General features: G+C 40.7%; 1 protein-coding gene across 2 annotated transcripts in view; it reads left to right on the top strand.

The window, feature by feature from the left end:
• The window catches only part of arhgef12a (Rho guanine nucleotide exchange factor (GEF) 12a), a 36,659-nt gene extending 25,102 nt beyond the window's left edge, over positions 1 to 11,557 (top strand). For both annotated transcript variants that reach the window (XM_077565940.1, XM_077565939.1), the window contains 30 exons: positions 100 to 231; positions 383 to 481; positions 562 to 672; positions 758 to 856; positions 946 to 988; positions 1,137 to 1,242; positions 1,323 to 1,460; positions 1,560 to 1,592; positions 2,005 to 2,119; positions 2,204 to 2,309; positions 2,383 to 2,580; positions 2,654 to 2,792; positions 3,855 to 3,887; positions 3,965 to 4,116; positions 4,235 to 4,381; positions 4,453 to 4,538; positions 5,121 to 5,246; positions 5,369 to 5,483; positions 5,904 to 6,004; positions 6,089 to 6,166; positions 6,723 to 6,798; positions 6,883 to 7,050; positions 7,136 to 7,223; positions 7,339 to 7,416; positions 7,513 to 7,607; positions 7,676 to 7,882; positions 8,784 to 9,014; positions 9,409 to 9,632; positions 9,709 to 9,772; positions 10,505 to 11,557. In XM_077565940.1, coding sequence (XP_077422066.1) covers positions 100 to 231; positions 383 to 481; positions 562 to 672; positions 758 to 856; positions 946 to 988; positions 1,137 to 1,242; positions 1,323 to 1,460; positions 1,560 to 1,592; positions 2,005 to 2,119; positions 2,204 to 2,309; positions 2,383 to 2,580; positions 2,654 to 2,792; positions 3,855 to 3,887; positions 3,965 to 4,116; positions 4,235 to 4,381; positions 4,453 to 4,538; positions 5,121 to 5,246; positions 5,369 to 5,483; positions 5,904 to 6,004; positions 6,089 to 6,166; positions 6,723 to 6,798; positions 6,883 to 7,050; positions 7,136 to 7,223; positions 7,339 to 7,416; positions 7,513 to 7,607; positions 7,676 to 7,882; positions 8,784 to 9,014; positions 9,409 to 9,632; positions 9,709 to 9,772; positions 10,505 to 10,515 — 3,399 coding nt within the window. In that variant the 3' untranslated portion in view covers positions 10,516 to 11,557. The remainder of the gene's footprint in view (positions 1 to 99; positions 232 to 382; positions 482 to 561; positions 673 to 757; positions 857 to 945; positions 989 to 1,136; positions 1,243 to 1,322; positions 1,461 to 1,559; positions 1,593 to 2,004; positions 2,120 to 2,203; positions 2,310 to 2,382; positions 2,581 to 2,653; positions 2,793 to 3,854; positions 3,888 to 3,964; positions 4,117 to 4,234; positions 4,382 to 4,452; positions 4,539 to 5,120; positions 5,247 to 5,368; positions 5,484 to 5,903; positions 6,005 to 6,088; positions 6,167 to 6,722; positions 6,799 to 6,882; positions 7,051 to 7,135; positions 7,224 to 7,338; positions 7,417 to 7,512; positions 7,608 to 7,675; positions 7,883 to 8,783; positions 9,015 to 9,408; positions 9,633 to 9,708; positions 9,773 to 10,504) is intronic.
• Positions 11,558 to 16,161: the final 4,604 nt, after the last annotated feature.

Here is a 16,161-nt window from a genome sequence, read left to right as displayed (position 1 = left end):
TGATACAGCAGCTCTATTCTTCACTCAAATTCAGTTTTGATTGCTAAGGAAATAAAAGGGTTAATTGTGAGTGAAGTTTATTTGCCTCTCTACCTACAGATTTCTGGATTTGGACTCGTCTCTCCAGAGAGTTTTTGCCAGAGGGAGTTGTCCTGCCCGAGTCCAAAGAGCACACCCAGGAACAGCTTCAACTCCTGCCACTCCCCAGAGACGGAGGATGCCACAGATCTGGTACATATTCATAGCAACTCAAAAATTCTCCCGCTTCAGAGCTTGCATAAGATTGTCAAACACCTCTAATATAATGTCCAACTGCACAGTAGTCAGAAGATTATTATAAGGAAGCACTAATTTCACAATGTCAAACTGTGTTGCTGCCTAGGACTCTTTGTCTCCCACCACTGTCAGCATTTCCTCCTCTCGTCTCGTCTCGCATATTATTGGAGCGGAGGACGATTATTTTGATTCTGACCAAGAGCAGGTATATTGCAAAATAGACATTCACTGCCCTACAATGAACAGATAATATTACATCTTACTATGTGTCTGTTTTTCTTTCAGACAAATGGCCAGTGTAACCGCTTTACCAGCATTGAGCAGCTCAAGTCTCGGCCCGCCCACCTCGCAGCCTTCATGCATCATGTCATATCGCAATTCGATCCGGCCCCAGTGGTACGACACTCAACACATTTTGTTTTGATTCAGTCGGAGCGCTTTGTTTTTGTTTGTGTTTCTCATTCTTTATTTTTGGTCCTAGCTGTGCTACCTCTATGCTGACTTGTACAAGCAGACCAACTCCAAAGAGACCAGACGGGTGTTCATGGACCTCCATACCTTCTTCATTGATCGGGGAGCTGTAAGCCCTGACCTTATTCTATCAAAAAGATATGTGGTTTGACTATTGCTATCATCCCAGGCATTTCACAGTTGGCCTTTTTCTTTCAGCACTTGAAAGTGGCCGTTCCGGAATCCATCTCTGCTGATCTTGGTCAGTCTTACTCTGTATTTATTCTCTAATATAATGGGGCTCTATATTTGTTCTTTAGCTTTAAGTACTTCAGCTGGTTTGATGCAAATGCACATATCAAAATAGGCCAATTAGGCCTTCAGCATATGTGAAATGCATGTGTTTGCAGATCGGCGGCGGACAGAATTGATCCCAGAGGAAATAAACAGACAGCATGTTCAAACACTCCAGGATTCTTTGCTCCCTGACATCCAGAAGAACCTTGAGGATTTCAGGTACACTTGGGTCAGATATCGATGTATTTTCCAGAGATTTTATCAACCCATTACATAACATTACATGTTTGTACACGTAGACAAAAGCGCAGTATGGGCTTAACAGTTGCTGAAGTGGAGCTGGGCAGGCTGGACCAAGAACGCGTGAGAGATCGTGGCACCCTTGAGCGTGAACGCAGCTATGCTGAAAACATCATAACCAAGATAGAGGATATTCTGTAAGTGAAGCAAATCAACACAGCAACATGAAAACACTTAATAGACTTGGTAATTAGAATTAGTGTATACTCAATGAGGCACAATATTTATCTTTGTAGGGTGACTGCTCAAACGACAGAAGAGGAGAAGTGGTAAGATGATTTAAATGGTTTGGATCACTTATGTGTACTATATGAATGTATTAAGAGGATCACTTATGGATCCAACCATCTGTGGAGGCATGCAATTCATATTTTCATCATTTCAACATTTGCATTACAGCACTTAATTTTGATTAGATTTTTTTTCTTTCAAAATACTAACCGAAAAAATCCCTAAAAACGAAAAAATTAAACAGTGTATGGATACAGTATGTTTACATTAAGTAATTAAATAATGTAAATGATTGAAACAGTCGATTGTGCACCGCCATATGTTGGAAGCTTTTCCCAGATGGCATGCGCTGACATATGGTGCAAGTCACAGTCATGGCTCTGTGATCTTTGTGCATTACTTTGTTTTCTATATCACAAGCTCCTGGGTTCACTTTTTTGTTCTCTTCAGCACTACAATGCAGTATGTCATTTATACATACATGAAGCACCTTGGTGTGAGGGTCAAGGAACCTCGCAGTCTGGAGTCAAAACGGGTCCGGATCAACTTCCTACCTAAAATTAAGGTAGTCTCTCTACCTATTTGTAACAGTGTCTCCTATCTCACCATCCTGACTTTTTTTTTTGCCATGTGAATTCCTTATTAATAGAAAAGCATTAAGACAGAAAAGGATGGCGAAGAGAAGGTGAAGAAGCCCAGGTTTCCCAGTATCCTCGGACCTCAGCGTCGACCGAGCCGCATTGAAGCAGCGTCAGGTGAGTTATTAAAAATTACAAGCTCACTTCAGATGCCTGTTGAGATTCTGACTGCTGTCCTCTTTGCACAAAGTGGGCAAAGCCCTTGACGGTCGGCCCAAGCCCCAGAAACAGTTGTCTCAGCCTAGTCTTGGGGCCAGCGAGCAACCGGATGGGGGTCGTTTGAGGAGCAGCCAATCCAGCGAGGGCTCTGAGCTCACACACCCCTCATCTGTCACCACCTCATCCCCAAATAGCACCACCTCTGATGGTGGTCGAGACACAGACTCAGGTAAGATAAACCGGTGAGTTTGAGTAGGAGGAGCGAGTGAGATTTCCTAAGTAAAAATTTTCTTGATTCTTAGGTGGGACTCCAACTTCAGGCCCCACCAGGCTGAGCGACGGTCTTCAGTCTGACCCCCTTGATGGGCTATCATACCCTGCATCGCACTTTGACCTTTACAGCCTGGACCAACTCCAAGAGGATGACAGAGAAACTGACAGGTGCCTGAACATTCACACTAGCATCAGTTAGCTAATTTGCTTTTTCATATTAACTCATTCACTGCCATTGGCGGCTATAGACGTCAAAAATTCATTTGAACTATTTCTATTGGTTTAACATTTTTTCCCACTTTTGTTAACAAGAGTATGAAATGTTATCGTACATTTTGAACAGATATAAAATTTGGAATTAATCGTGAGTTAACTAGTTAAGTCATGCGGTTAATTATGATTTTAAAAAATGTATTGTCCGACGCCCCCTAATTTTTAATAATCTTTTCTTTAAAAAAAAAGACTATTAAATTTAAATTACTTTTTTTTAAGAAGAAGAAAGAAGAAAAGATTATTAAGAATTAAATTTTTTCGCAATTAATCGCATGACTTCACTAGTTAACTCACGATTAATCACAAATTTTATATCTGTTCTAAATGTACAATATTTTTTTCCCTAAGTTTTCATACTCTTGTTAACAAAAGTGGGAAAAATGTAAACTAATAGAAATAGTTCAAATAAATGTTTTACATCTATAGCCGTCAATAGCAGAGAATGAGTTAAGACTTAGATTTGAGGGTGAACTCGAGCTGGAACGATTCATCAAATATTTCAGTAACAATAACATTTCTAAGCTAAATTTTTGCCTCAAAACTCTACTGTGATCCCCCTTTTTTGGGGGTGGGGGCTTGATGGCAGCGAGGCAGGAGAAGGAAAGAGTGTGTAAAAGAGGGAGAATGACCACAATTTTGGGATATTTTCACACTTAAATAAGAAGATAAAGTGTAATGTCTACTGCAGGTCAGAACTAAAATATCACAACAATACGTCTACGATGACCAACACAAGATATTGATATTAGATAATTTAATATAGCCTACCTATTTGAGCAAATGTTTTTTTTAGAATCTCAAGCCCTTGCAAGTAGTCAAGGATAGACATAGACGCTGGTGCATTTTCAATCACTTTATTGAAGAAACGGTAACAAAATAAACGCATAATAAGCACACTCATACATGAGCTGGGAGGTAGTTGCTGCTTGATCACTCATTTCTTTGTTTATGTTGTAGAACCCATGAGGGAACACCAAAGGCCATCAGAAGGTAAGATTATGTTTCTTGCTGTTATTTCTGGGAATCTAGAAGTGCTGTGGTGAACGGTCCATTTTTGTCTTTGCAAGGCTGGAAGGATTGGGACCTACTGATGTCCAGAGCGAGGATGACCAAGGAACAGACTCGGAACATGACCCCCTCAACTGGCAGCAGCTGGTGGGACGGGAGGTTCTGGCAGGTCTCAGACCTCTTGAAATCAAGAGACAGGAAGTTATCAATGGTGAGGCACTGAAATCTCCATGTAGTCTTAAAGAGACCAAACAAACATAATATTGAGCTTTGGGAACCATGTATCCTATATTTATTTTCTTTAATTAACATTTACTTGGGGTTTCCAGAGCTATTTTACACGGAGCGTGCACACGTTCGGATGCTGAGAGTTTTGGATCACGTCTTCTACCAGAAGCTTTCAAAAGATGCCATCCTGCCTCCTGCCGACATCAAAAACATCTTCACCAACTTGGAGGAGATTCTTCAACTACATGGTGCGCGCTTACACACACTCAACACCCCTGCGCACTCTTGACTAACTTCTTGCTTTTGCTTTTCAATTCAGTTTCCATTTTGGAGCAAATGGCAGCAGTTCGGAAACGAAACGAGTCATCGGTCATTGATCAGATAGGAGACGACTTGCTCTCCTGGGTGAGTACAGTTCTCAAGCTGAAATAGCATTTCTGCTTTCGCTTTACAGAAGAAGAGTGAAATTGCGTGATGGCAAAAGAAAACATGCGATTGCTTTTCTTACTCTCACATCTGGTCATTGTGAACATTTGTGTACTTAGGAACATGACGATCAGATTTGTTTTCTTTCCTTGTTTAATATTTAAATTGTGTATGCAAAAAGTAGTGCTACGACAGTGAATGTTTAATGGAAGCTCTTTTCCCGATCGGTGGTCATGTCAAACGATGCCCCACATTTGGCTGACTTAACCGCATCACCAAATGAGTGTTATGTGCAATGTAGCTTAGCCACGTATCAGCAGGCAAGCTTGTCTAAAATGTCTCTACAGGGCATAAGTAGGCTAAACGCTCCCTCCCGAGGGCCTAGTCTACATTTAAGCTTGTCTCTGCTATGAGAACGTAAGCCTGGCCCCCCTTCTGAGAGTTCCTGCTCAATGTGGTGGTTAAACACGGTCACCATGGCGACTGCCCCTGACCCACATTAACTGAGCCCACTGTCTGTCTGTATTTGCCCCCTTGCCATCTCGGTGTGGCTGCTTACAGTTCAGTGGCGGAGAGGAGGAGAAGATCAAGCAGGCCGTGGGGACGTTCTGCAGTAATCAGCCTTTTGCTCTGGAGATCATCAAGACCAAGCAGAAGAAAGACTCGCGCTTCATTTCGTTCATCCAGGTAATGAGCTGACACGATCATTTTGCTGTAAACATAAAGGAGCCTTACAGTATGAACGCTCTCAATTATTCATGCTGTCATTTGCATTCTGTGTGCTAAAATGGACCCGGCGTGCTTCTCAGGAGGCACAAAGTAACCGATTGTGCCGGCGGCTGCAGCTGAAGGACATTATTCCCATCGAGATGCTGCGGTTCACAAAGTATCCCCTGCTGCTGGACAACATCTCCAAGTACACAGGTAAATCCCCATGCATGTGGCCCGCTCACTGCCTTAATGATATCACTGTTAAGAGTACATTCTTATGCAAACAAATCACACACTAATGGGTGGCACCGCTAATATTAAAACCAAGCTTTGTATGGCATCATGCCAGCGATTAGCGAATTACAGATAGGAGATTATCATTTTAATGGTCCAGCAGCAGCGGTGCACAATTTAATAAATGTCTTACTCATTATTTTGTGCCATCATCTCCCTCCCACCCGTGTTCATTGCAGTACAGGTCTCACACTGAGAAATCACCAACAGCAAAGTACAACAAAGTTTTATGCCGTTCTATTGCCCAACTGTTTTATTTATACGGGGTTAATGGCTGGGAGGGAGTACAAATTTGCATGAGGGGGACCTTATTTCACCGCTAATGTCATTACATTTCAGATGATGCCGTGGAGAAGGACAAAGTGAAGCAGGCAGCCGACTGCTGTCGAAAGATCCTCAATCATGTCAACCAGGCTGTAAAGGAATCAGAAGACAAGCAGGTGTGTGTGGTGTTTTTCAGTCATCAGACGCATTCTGGCAGCTTGTATGTAGTTCTTAAAAAACTCCTATTTTCCCTACTACAGAGACTAGAGGACTATCAGAGAAGACTGGATCTTTCTTCCCTTAAGCAGACAGACAACCCAATGATCCTGGAGCTAAAGGTAATAAAAGAAATAAGAACTTATTAAACAACATTTTCCACACTCGAGTTTCTCCACAGCGTAACGTAACTTTATCAATAATGCACAACTCCTTCACAACAACTGTGTGGCTGCTGGTGAGATTCTCCTCGCTAGGTGCTGCTGTTTTGGTTTGCTCCAAAGTTTAAATTGTATCAAAGTCAACACTGGCGTGCGAACAATAGCATGTTTCAAGTGAATGATGCAACCAGAGATCATATGTTAGTCACCGATACCGCTATTACTTTTGTGTTACCCCCCCCCCCCCCAAAAAAAAACTGTGAAAGATAATTTAAAATAAAAATACAAGTTAGCCTTATATATCACAGTATAACATTTTGCCTTGACATTGCATGAAATCAATGGCAATTTTCTATTCTTCCAATTTCTAGTTCATTATCGTAAAACGGCCACAATGTCACAAGTACCGATACCTTGAAATAAGGATGTGTATCGACCCAATACCGATACATGGTGTTGGTACTCGCTCATCCCTAGTAATTACTTTACTTTAAACTTGTGTTGTTTCCTCTATCAGAACCTGGATCTAACCAAGAAAACAATGGTGCACGAGGGGCCGCTGTCATGGAAAGTCAACAAGGACAAGACCATTGGTTTGTCATCTAAAAATGTAATTAACACACACGTCGTCAGACAATAGATCTTATCTATCCGTCTGTCTGTCTGTGCACTCCCAGAGCTTTACACTCTCCTACTGGAGGACATCCTGGTCCTGCTCCAAAAACAAGACGAGCGTCTCATCCTCAAGTGTCACAGCAAGAACTTGGCGGGCACCGCCGACACCAAGCACATCTTTAGCCCCATCATCAAGCTCAACACTGTGCTGGTGCGCTCGGTGGCTACAGGTTCGCTCGCGGCCCGCCTCTCGCAATATGATTGGATGCCTCCAGGAAGAGCTTCAACGTCACTTTTCTTCTTCTCTCCTGTCAGACAACAAATCCTTCTTTGTGCTCTCCATGTCTGACAACGGTGCACAGATCTATGAGCTGATGGCATCCACGGTCTCGGATCAGAGAACGTACGACAACTTTTGTTCAATTTTAGAGGCTTTTTTTGTCCTTCTATTTTACAAACAACTGATTGTTTACTGGTAAAGTGGAATGCGGATGTGCTATTTTCTTTCCATCCACCAGGTGGCAGAATTTGATCACGCAAAGAGCCGAAGCCATGAAAGTCAAACCCCACAGCGTCATACCTTTGCCACAGACAGAGTATGCCGATTCAACATCTTAATACAGCAGATCCTCTTAAAGCCTTCCTCAATCTGTAATCTTATTGTTGCTAATGTGGCCCTATTTGTTTGCCAGTGGGGAGCAAGATGGTGTGGAGATCATCACGGCCGGTGTTAAGAGACTGAGTAAAGACCCGGATCGCACATCCATTGGCAGCACTCAGTCCACAGGTGAGCGGGCTCACGCTCTTCTTCACTGTACTCCTTCGGAGGAAGCTTATCACTGACTATCTTCTCAGATAAAGAGAGCAGTCCGGCCGTGAGGCGTGTGACTCCGAGCCCGCTACCCTCCAACAATCCTTTTGAGGCAGGGAAGGCGGAGGAAGAGGATGGGGAAGAGGAAGGTTTTGTCAACCCAGAGCTTCCGTACCGAGGGACTGAAGATGGCAGCAGCGCAGACTCCTTTAACGTGTTCCCCTCGAGAGCAGATGAAGCACTAAAAACATGTGAGCACACAAAAAAAATTCTGCCTTTACCAATGTGTCATGCTTCATGTTGAAAGCTGTTTTTAATATAACATTTATGTATATAGGTTCCCTGATGTCATTCATCAGCATTTCGCTTTCAGCTACATCCTATTTATATAATATTAGCATAATAAGTAAATAGATTGACTAATTATACTCATATAATATTGAGCAACTAGCTCCTTTCCCGTGTCCTCCCATCAAAAATACAATTTCTTGTTCTGTGGTTTCATTTGTGCATTGGTGGTGTCATCACAAAAAAAAAAGGTACAAGAAAAAGCAACACAGCTTTTAGATTAAGTGTCACCAATGTGATGCCTGCGGACACCAGGTAGCCCCCAGGGACCCGTTGGGTAGCCTGCGGGCATACCTGTTCTAAAAATAGCTCGCCAGTCACATGTCTATTTTATTGCGTTAGTATTCTTTAAAAAAAAAAAAAAAAGAAGAAGAAGGAAAAAATCTGCATCAAATCTTGCTTTTATCTTTAAATCACACTTGCATTGCTGTGAATTTTATTATGACAATAAAAAAAAGAAACCAAAAAAAACTGTTGTAGTATTGCAATGGAGTATATGACCAAATCATCGGGTTTGTGGAGAAAAGCTAGCAGGCAAATAGAGTTGATGATTTATCCCTAAATAATTTGAGCAAATTTGTTACTTAAAGAGTGTGTGTGTGAAATTGTAGCCCTCGAAATTAATCAGTAACCAAAAAGAAGCTGTCAATTTCAAAAAGGTTGGTGACCCCCGCTTTAGATGAAGTCTTGCGAGATTTGCATATTTGTGGCATATTTTTCAGAAAATTGTGGTTGGTGCCTTTGGAGGTTGCACTTCATACAATGTTGATTGGTTTGGAACTAAAGTTTCTCTTTTCTCGGCAGTGTCAGCGTTGAAGCAGGTGTTGGTGACGCAGCTCATGTCGCAGGAGGCCGCAGAGCGAACCAAGCGCTCCACAGGGGCCCGCCTCCTCAGGACCACCTCCCTGAGGACACCCGTGGAGAAGCGCGTGATGGTCCACAACGGCTCAGAGAGAAACAACTCCCAGACCGAGGACCCCGCCCAGGACTTGGGCTCCGGCGACACGGGATTCTTCGACTCTCCCGAAGATTATGGTGATTTCAGAGACAAACTTTTTTCTTTCTTTTTTTTTACTGTGCTCCTGAAACAAATTAACTCATTCACTGCCATTGACGGCTATAGACGTCAAAAATTCATTTGGACTATTTCTATTAGTTTCACATTTTTTCCACTTTTGTTAACAAGAGTATGAAATCCTAGATTTTTTTATTTTACACTTAGAACATATATAAACATTTTAATTAATCGATTAAAAGCTGAATCAGGAATTTTATATCTGTTCTATATGTACAATACATTTTTTTCTAGGTTTTCATACTCTTGTTAAAACTAAAATAAATAGTTCTAATGAATTTTTACGTTTATAGTCGTCAATGGCAGTGAATGAGTTAAACACTTATGCCACTCTGTCCTATGAATCTTTCTCAGCAGGATTTTTGGTCCTGGAAGGATACGGCGGGCCAGGCGAGAGCAGCACCGACGACGACATGTCGCCCGCCGGGAAGCAGCTGAGCGCATCGCAAGGCTGCGCTGCCGACTCGGGCATCAATCTGAGGTTTTCCTCGGCGTCGCACGCCGGCAGCCTCTCATCTTTTAGCAGACAAGTCCTGTCTCACCTGCGAAACCTTCAGGCTAACCTCAACCATCTGAAGGTAAGTATCCATCACCCAAAACGATCACGGATATTTACATTGGACGATCTCGCCATTCTTCTTTTCCACCTTGCAGGAGGTTGAAGCCAAGTACAATAATCTTCGTCAGAGGCCGGAAAGACACTCCGAGGGAAACAAAGGTAACTCGACTGATGCAGGCTAGCAGTGATGAATGTAATTATAAAGGATATACTAATATTATTAATATTAATTAATTAATATTAATAATATTAATATATAATTTATATTGTGGAGACTGGCGTCAAGTTGTACTTAACAATTTAAAAAATGTAAAATAATTTCCCACGTTACTTAATGTTAAAGATTAGAAAGCTCCTAACATGAAAAGAAAAATGCACTGAGCTGTCACTAGCGTCTTACAAATGCAAATATGCCATCTAGTGGCAGAAAAATTACCCCAACATAAATCAATATCACACTAGTTTTTTACAGTACATACAGTACATCGTTTTAATTTTAACTCAATTTTATGAATTATTCTGAAATTACTGTATCAATGACTAAGAGGCAGCCATATTTCTATTAGTTTAAAAATATATATATGTTAACGAGAGTATGAAAACACATTTTTATTGTACATTTAGAACAGATGTAAAATGTGTGATTAATCGCGAGTTAACTATTGAAGTCATGCGGTTAATTACGATTTCAATCGCCTGACACCTCAAAAAAAAAAAGATGAATTAAAAAATATATAAAAAACGGTGAAATTAATGTTGTATATTATAGAACTGTGTGCCCACTTATTTTTTATTTTACATTTACCACTTTTTATTATTTAACTCCATTGCTTGTGTTGACATGTCGTGAGTCTCACAGCATTTGTCTCTTTGCTCATTGTCTCTCCGCAGAAAAGAGATAGTGGACGTCTCAACTGCACCTTCTGTCTCGGAGGGGGAGGGGCCTAAGAGTATTGCTACCACCTTTGTTGTGTGCGTGTGTCCTGGACATGGTGGACCTTCTATAAGCTTGTCCTCTCACTGCTGAGCCTGACCCCCCCTCCCCCCTTCTCCTCTGCCCCCCACCCCTCCTCTTGTCCTTTTTGTCGCTACCAAGAACAAGAGACTTAAAGGGGCGGAGTCGCCTCCCTATCAGCACAAGGCAATCACCCATATTTCCACCTTAACCCCCCCCCCCCCCCCCCCACTGCAAGAAAGAGAACTTATACCAAAATGTACAAAGAAATGTGGGTTTATATACAGCACATATATATATACATAAAAGGATATGTATATATATATTTAGATATATGAAACACAAAGCGAGAAAAGGAAAAATTTAAGATAATGTATTAAGATTTTTTTTTTTTTTTATCCCAAGATGTATTTATTTTCCTTTTGTTTGGTTGTATTTTTTTTTTAAGAAAAAAAAAAAAGTTGTTTCCTGCATTGCGTGCATGCTGTTGCTGCTTTGGCTGCATCTCCTTTCTTTCTTTTTCGTCTTCAGTCACACATGCTTGGTGTGAGTGTTAGCAAAGCTCACCCTCTCTTGCAATGTAGTCCCCCTAAAAGAGGTCCGTGTATAGACCCCCCCCCCCCCCCCCTCTCTCTCTGCGTTGTCATCAAAATGGAGGACTTCACACGACTGACTTCCTGTGTGGCGTTGAACTAGAATGAAGAGTCGCCGGGACTCTGATCTGGTCCTGTTGCCGTCTTCCTCTTCTTCCTCCCCCCCTTATGGATGTGATCCTCTTCTTCCTCCCCCTCTTTGTGTCCTTTTTGGTGGTCCTGCTTGCGGGTGTGTCATTCCTCTTCCTGGAGGAGGGCCCACCACTCGTCCTAACTGCCTGCTATCTGTCTTCTCTAATCCTGTCATGAAGTTCAACATGTACTGTACATGATCATGTTGGAAGGTTATGCATAACTTTAATAAATAAATGGTGCCATGATCCATTGGAAAGGAAATGACGCGGTGTTTAGAATGCACGCTTGGATTTTTATAGAACAGCTTTTTTTGAGGTTGCACCCCATATTACTGTATTGTTTTTTTGTTTTTGAACTACAAACAACACGATGCCATTGTCAAATAGTCTACATGTGCATATTACAATACAAAGAGAGAAAATGGATGAGAAATGTGGACATTTGAGAATCTGGCTTTGTACCTGGAAAAGTCATTTTGGTTGTGAAAGCTCATGTGATGCAACGTCATTTTTGATTGGATGTTGCGATGCCGTTTATCGGCTATCTCCAATTTCAAATGGCAAAACTAATTGCAGACTGTCGGTCGGTCATGATAACTAGCAATAACGATGACAAAATATTTAAAAATGTACATGAAATACATCATACTGACCAGCCATGCAGATTATTTAAAGAGAAGAAAAACAAGATGGCCGATTTAGCTGTGGTTGGTTTTAGATTGGTTTGATGCACCTTCGTTATCTTTTTAACCCATTTTTAATTATCTATCGTCTAGTCATCAAGTTAGTTGATGCGAAAGAATGAGGCCACTGCTGATTTAAAAAAATGATGTCCGATACAAGATTCTCTTTTCCCTTTTGTCAGAATCGTATTGATTTTGCTCGACATGCACCTACGCTGCCTATTGATTCCAGCATAAGATCTTTTTTTTTGTTGTTTTTGGTCTGCTCTGTTGGCTACAAATTCATTTCTCCATACGTCTTTCTGTCAAAATCAATAACAGTCTTGATTTCATTGGCTGGTCAAGCTCCAGTAGTTATGACGGCAGATCCTCGGAACATGGCTCCTGTTGAGTTTGAATGGGGAACAATATAAGTGGTTCCAATTTTTCTTCGATTTTTTTCTAACATTCCTTCCATATAGACTGAATGTTATTCAAAAGAGTCATTTGATGACCTTATTAGAACATGCTTGTGCTAAAACGGACTCATCAACAACTGGAGGATGCCTGGTGGGCTTAGAGGGACGTCCAGTGCAAGATGTCCTTGTGACCTCATTACTAACGTTCTTCATACTGTCTGCTCTTGCTATGTCATAATAAGAAACGCTATTGATTTGGCATCGGGTATAATACAAGACGCTTGAGTTGGCTGACTAGAAGGTCATGGTTTAATGATGCAATTGTTTTCTCGAACTGAGCACGAGTGAAACACGGCAGTAAGATGGTTTAGTGTAGGAGTGACCAAACTATGGCTTGGTGACTTTTCTATTATTATTATTATTATCATTTTTAGGTTGTATACTTCATTTTTCATCTTGGGGGTGGCGGTGACATTTTGAGTTTTTATTTTATTTTGAACCTGACTGTATTTTCGAGTGCTCTGCAATTGCCAGAGGGCCAAGGGTGTAAACTGGATTTATGCTAGCTCTTTTTGACTCAAATGAGGACCTGCTACAGAAAATGGATGGCTGGAATTGAATGGAGTGTTAAACGTTGCCAACAGGTGGCACACTTTCTCTATTCAACAACTAGGTTACTAATGTAAAAATGTGCACCTTTATTTTTTTTAAGTATCTATTGATTAGACTAGTGTGTGTGTGTCACACCGTGATGACGTCACACGTAAAAATGGCGGTCCTTTCAAGTGAAAGAAATGGATCCGCTCCGATTTGTGAGTATTATTTTGATTTTAAAACGTGATGGAGATGTCGTTGGGCTACTAGAACAATCTGTGTGGTTTGTATGATAGTCACAGGCAAAAACATTACAATCCGTCGTTCGTTTTCACCGTATGAAGGAAGCGTTACTCAGAAATGCCCGTATGTTTGGAATTGTCACTATTCCTTCGTTTGCGTCTGGTTTTCCACCGATCTGGACACTTCTGCTGCTGAGGAAAGAGGATGAGGTGACAATGAGGATGAAGACAAGGTGAGAGTGGTTCAATGCAAAGACTGTCCAACGTTACCCCCCCCACCAAAATAATTAATCAGTCAATACAGCAATATAGTGTCAAACAGTAAAACAGAGTAAAAGCCCATTGCTGGTGTTTAACGGAAAACTCATGTCACAATTTTGGTAAATTTATTTTCTTTTTCAAAAATCTATACACAATTTTTACTTTGTTGTAATGTTTTCATTTGAACCAAAGAAAGTTGAGTACGTCACAAAAAAGCTGAATGGTACTTTAGCACCACCAAGTGATAACTGGCGGTGTCCGCTAACTAGTCAATGACTCAATATATTCATAATGTTACGTACTATGCTCATAAATGAATGAATGAATGTAGAAACTTTGGAGCACGTTTTGTAAAGCATATTCATATAAGTTTAAAGATGAGGCTTAAAAAAAAAAGCGCATTAAGGAGTCAAGTGTAATTGTGTAATCTCGTGTGGGAGGGGCAGAATTTTACCCTCTCTTAAAAAAAAAAAAGACAGAAAAAGCTTTTTGTAATGTAATGTAAAAACTATTAGCCCCCCTTTTTAACACTGCCTTTGTAGACATCCTAGTACATTTCTCAACGGACAGCTCAATGACCCATACTGAGGCTTTAAAAATATTTTTTTAAACTCAAACTTAAGTCAAATCCCCTGATTCACCTGATCACCTTTAAACACATAAATTGAATTTAAATCACATCACTGCACAAAAGTGGTTTGTGCAATGAGTGAATAAATGATAAATTCTTAAAGGAAGCTAATAATAATGTCCCAAATCGTTTTTGTTTTTTTCTTGTTTAATTCCGATTTGGTGTAGAAATATAAATAGTTTGTGCCTTCTAAACAAAACTAGTATGTCCAGATATGCTATGTTGAAAATTCCTTGGTCTGTAAAAAAAAAATAAATAAAATACTTGGTAAAATCTTGAAGAAACTTCAAATTTCATAGGGGGGCTGTTTATATTGCACTTGTCTGTCCAACTATGCATTCCAAAAAGAAATAAGCTCAGAGTAACTGTTTTAAAAATCCGTCCAACATCGTTCATATAGTACACATTTGTCATATATGTAAAATGGCCCCAGATGCGAAAAAGGCTGCCCGCCCCTGCTTCGGATGCTAATTGGATACATATGTCACAGATTGGCTGCGTTCACCTCACGCCGTAGTGGCACGATGTTGCCATGGCGATTAATTCCAAGATAAGGATGCTTGACGAAATGACTTACCTGTGACAGGGAAGCAATCCCTTTTTCTTCAGCTTTTGCAATCATCCCGTGCGACAATAATGATGACTGCGCATATACTGTATGCATAATACTGTACATGTTCCCATTAACACATGCACACGCCGCTGAATAGATTGTGAGTTTCTCATCAATATGTTAATGCGCCCAGAAGTGTCTCATATTTATTGATTTGTTTACCAGCGTATGCAATTCATGCAGCATCCGCGTGTAGAATTGAATCACACTGCTGCTCCTTGCAATATTTTTTTTTACATGAGTGTGCATTTTAATTGCGTGTGCCTTCTTTACTCTATTTTTAATATGTGGCCACGTCAGTTCATTTAGCTAGTTTAGCCACGCTAAGCTACAAGAAAATGTGTTAAAATCACACGCTCAGGCGAATGAAGTGGCTGGAGCATTAAGTCTATTTAAGTCATGTATGACAAACAATCCGAGGGATAATTTAGGCCGCTCAGGCCGTCCAATAAAAGAAAAGAACCCTGTGGTTTGGTATTAACCCTGTCTAATTACTACGCAGCACTTTGATGGAAGAGTTGGCTAAAACGCTTTAGGCGGTCCAGCTGGTATCGCGCTCTGCTGGCCTCTTAACTCTGTAGCCTCTGTGGAAATGTGACTTGGGAGCAGACCCGGGATTAAGTGAGCGCACCTCCTCAGCAGCAATCGATGTTCTGTGGCAGGACCGCCGCTAACTGGGAATGCACCTGCGTCGCTGTGCCGCCCGGACTGCTACGTGTTGTAAACAAAATGTTAAAAAGGAATCAAATCCTTAGCGGTATCATTCGGCAAATGCTTGGGGCCCTGAGATTCCCAGGGGCCCACAAATGTCTCCTAAAAACTGTCTGATACAATTTTCTTTGATTTAAAGTATGACCAGATTTTCAAAATTAAGAATCGTGATGCTACATTTTCGCTGGAAATCAAATATACAATAAATTCTACGGAAGAGGATTAAGGCCAGTGAAGAGAGAGAAAAAAAGTTTGGCAAGATTCAGACTTTATTAATATTAAAGTGAGAATTATCACTTTTGAAGTCAGAATTCTGAGAATAAAGTGAGAATTCAGACTTCAAAATCAGAATTCTGACTTTATTCTGAGAATAACTTTAAAGTGAGAATTCTGACTTTATTCTCAGAATAAGTTCAGAATAAAGTCAGAATTCTGACTTTAAAGTGAGAATTGTGACAATTCTCACTTTAAAGTTAGAATTTTGAGGATAAAGTAAGAATTCTCACTTAAAAGAGAGAGTTCTGAGAATAAAGTCAGAATTCTCACATGGTGGACCTTCTATAAGATTGTCCTCTCACTTGTGACAATTCTCACTTTAAAGTTAGAATTTTGAGTATAAAGTCAGAATTGTCATAATTCTGACTTTAAAGTCAGAACTCTGAGGATAAAGTGAGAATTCTCACTTTAAAGTCAGAGTTCTGAGAATAAAGTCAGAATTCTCACATGGTGGACC

The sequence above is a fragment of the Vanacampus margaritifer genome, chromosome 5, assembly GCF_051991255.1.
Source record: "Vanacampus margaritifer isolate UIUO_Vmar chromosome 5, RoL_Vmar_1.0, whole genome shotgun sequence".
Taxonomy (NCBI): domain Eukaryota; kingdom Metazoa; phylum Chordata; class Actinopteri; order Syngnathiformes; family Syngnathidae; genus Vanacampus; species Vanacampus margaritifer.
This window is presented reverse-complemented; position numbering and strand designations above follow the sequence as displayed.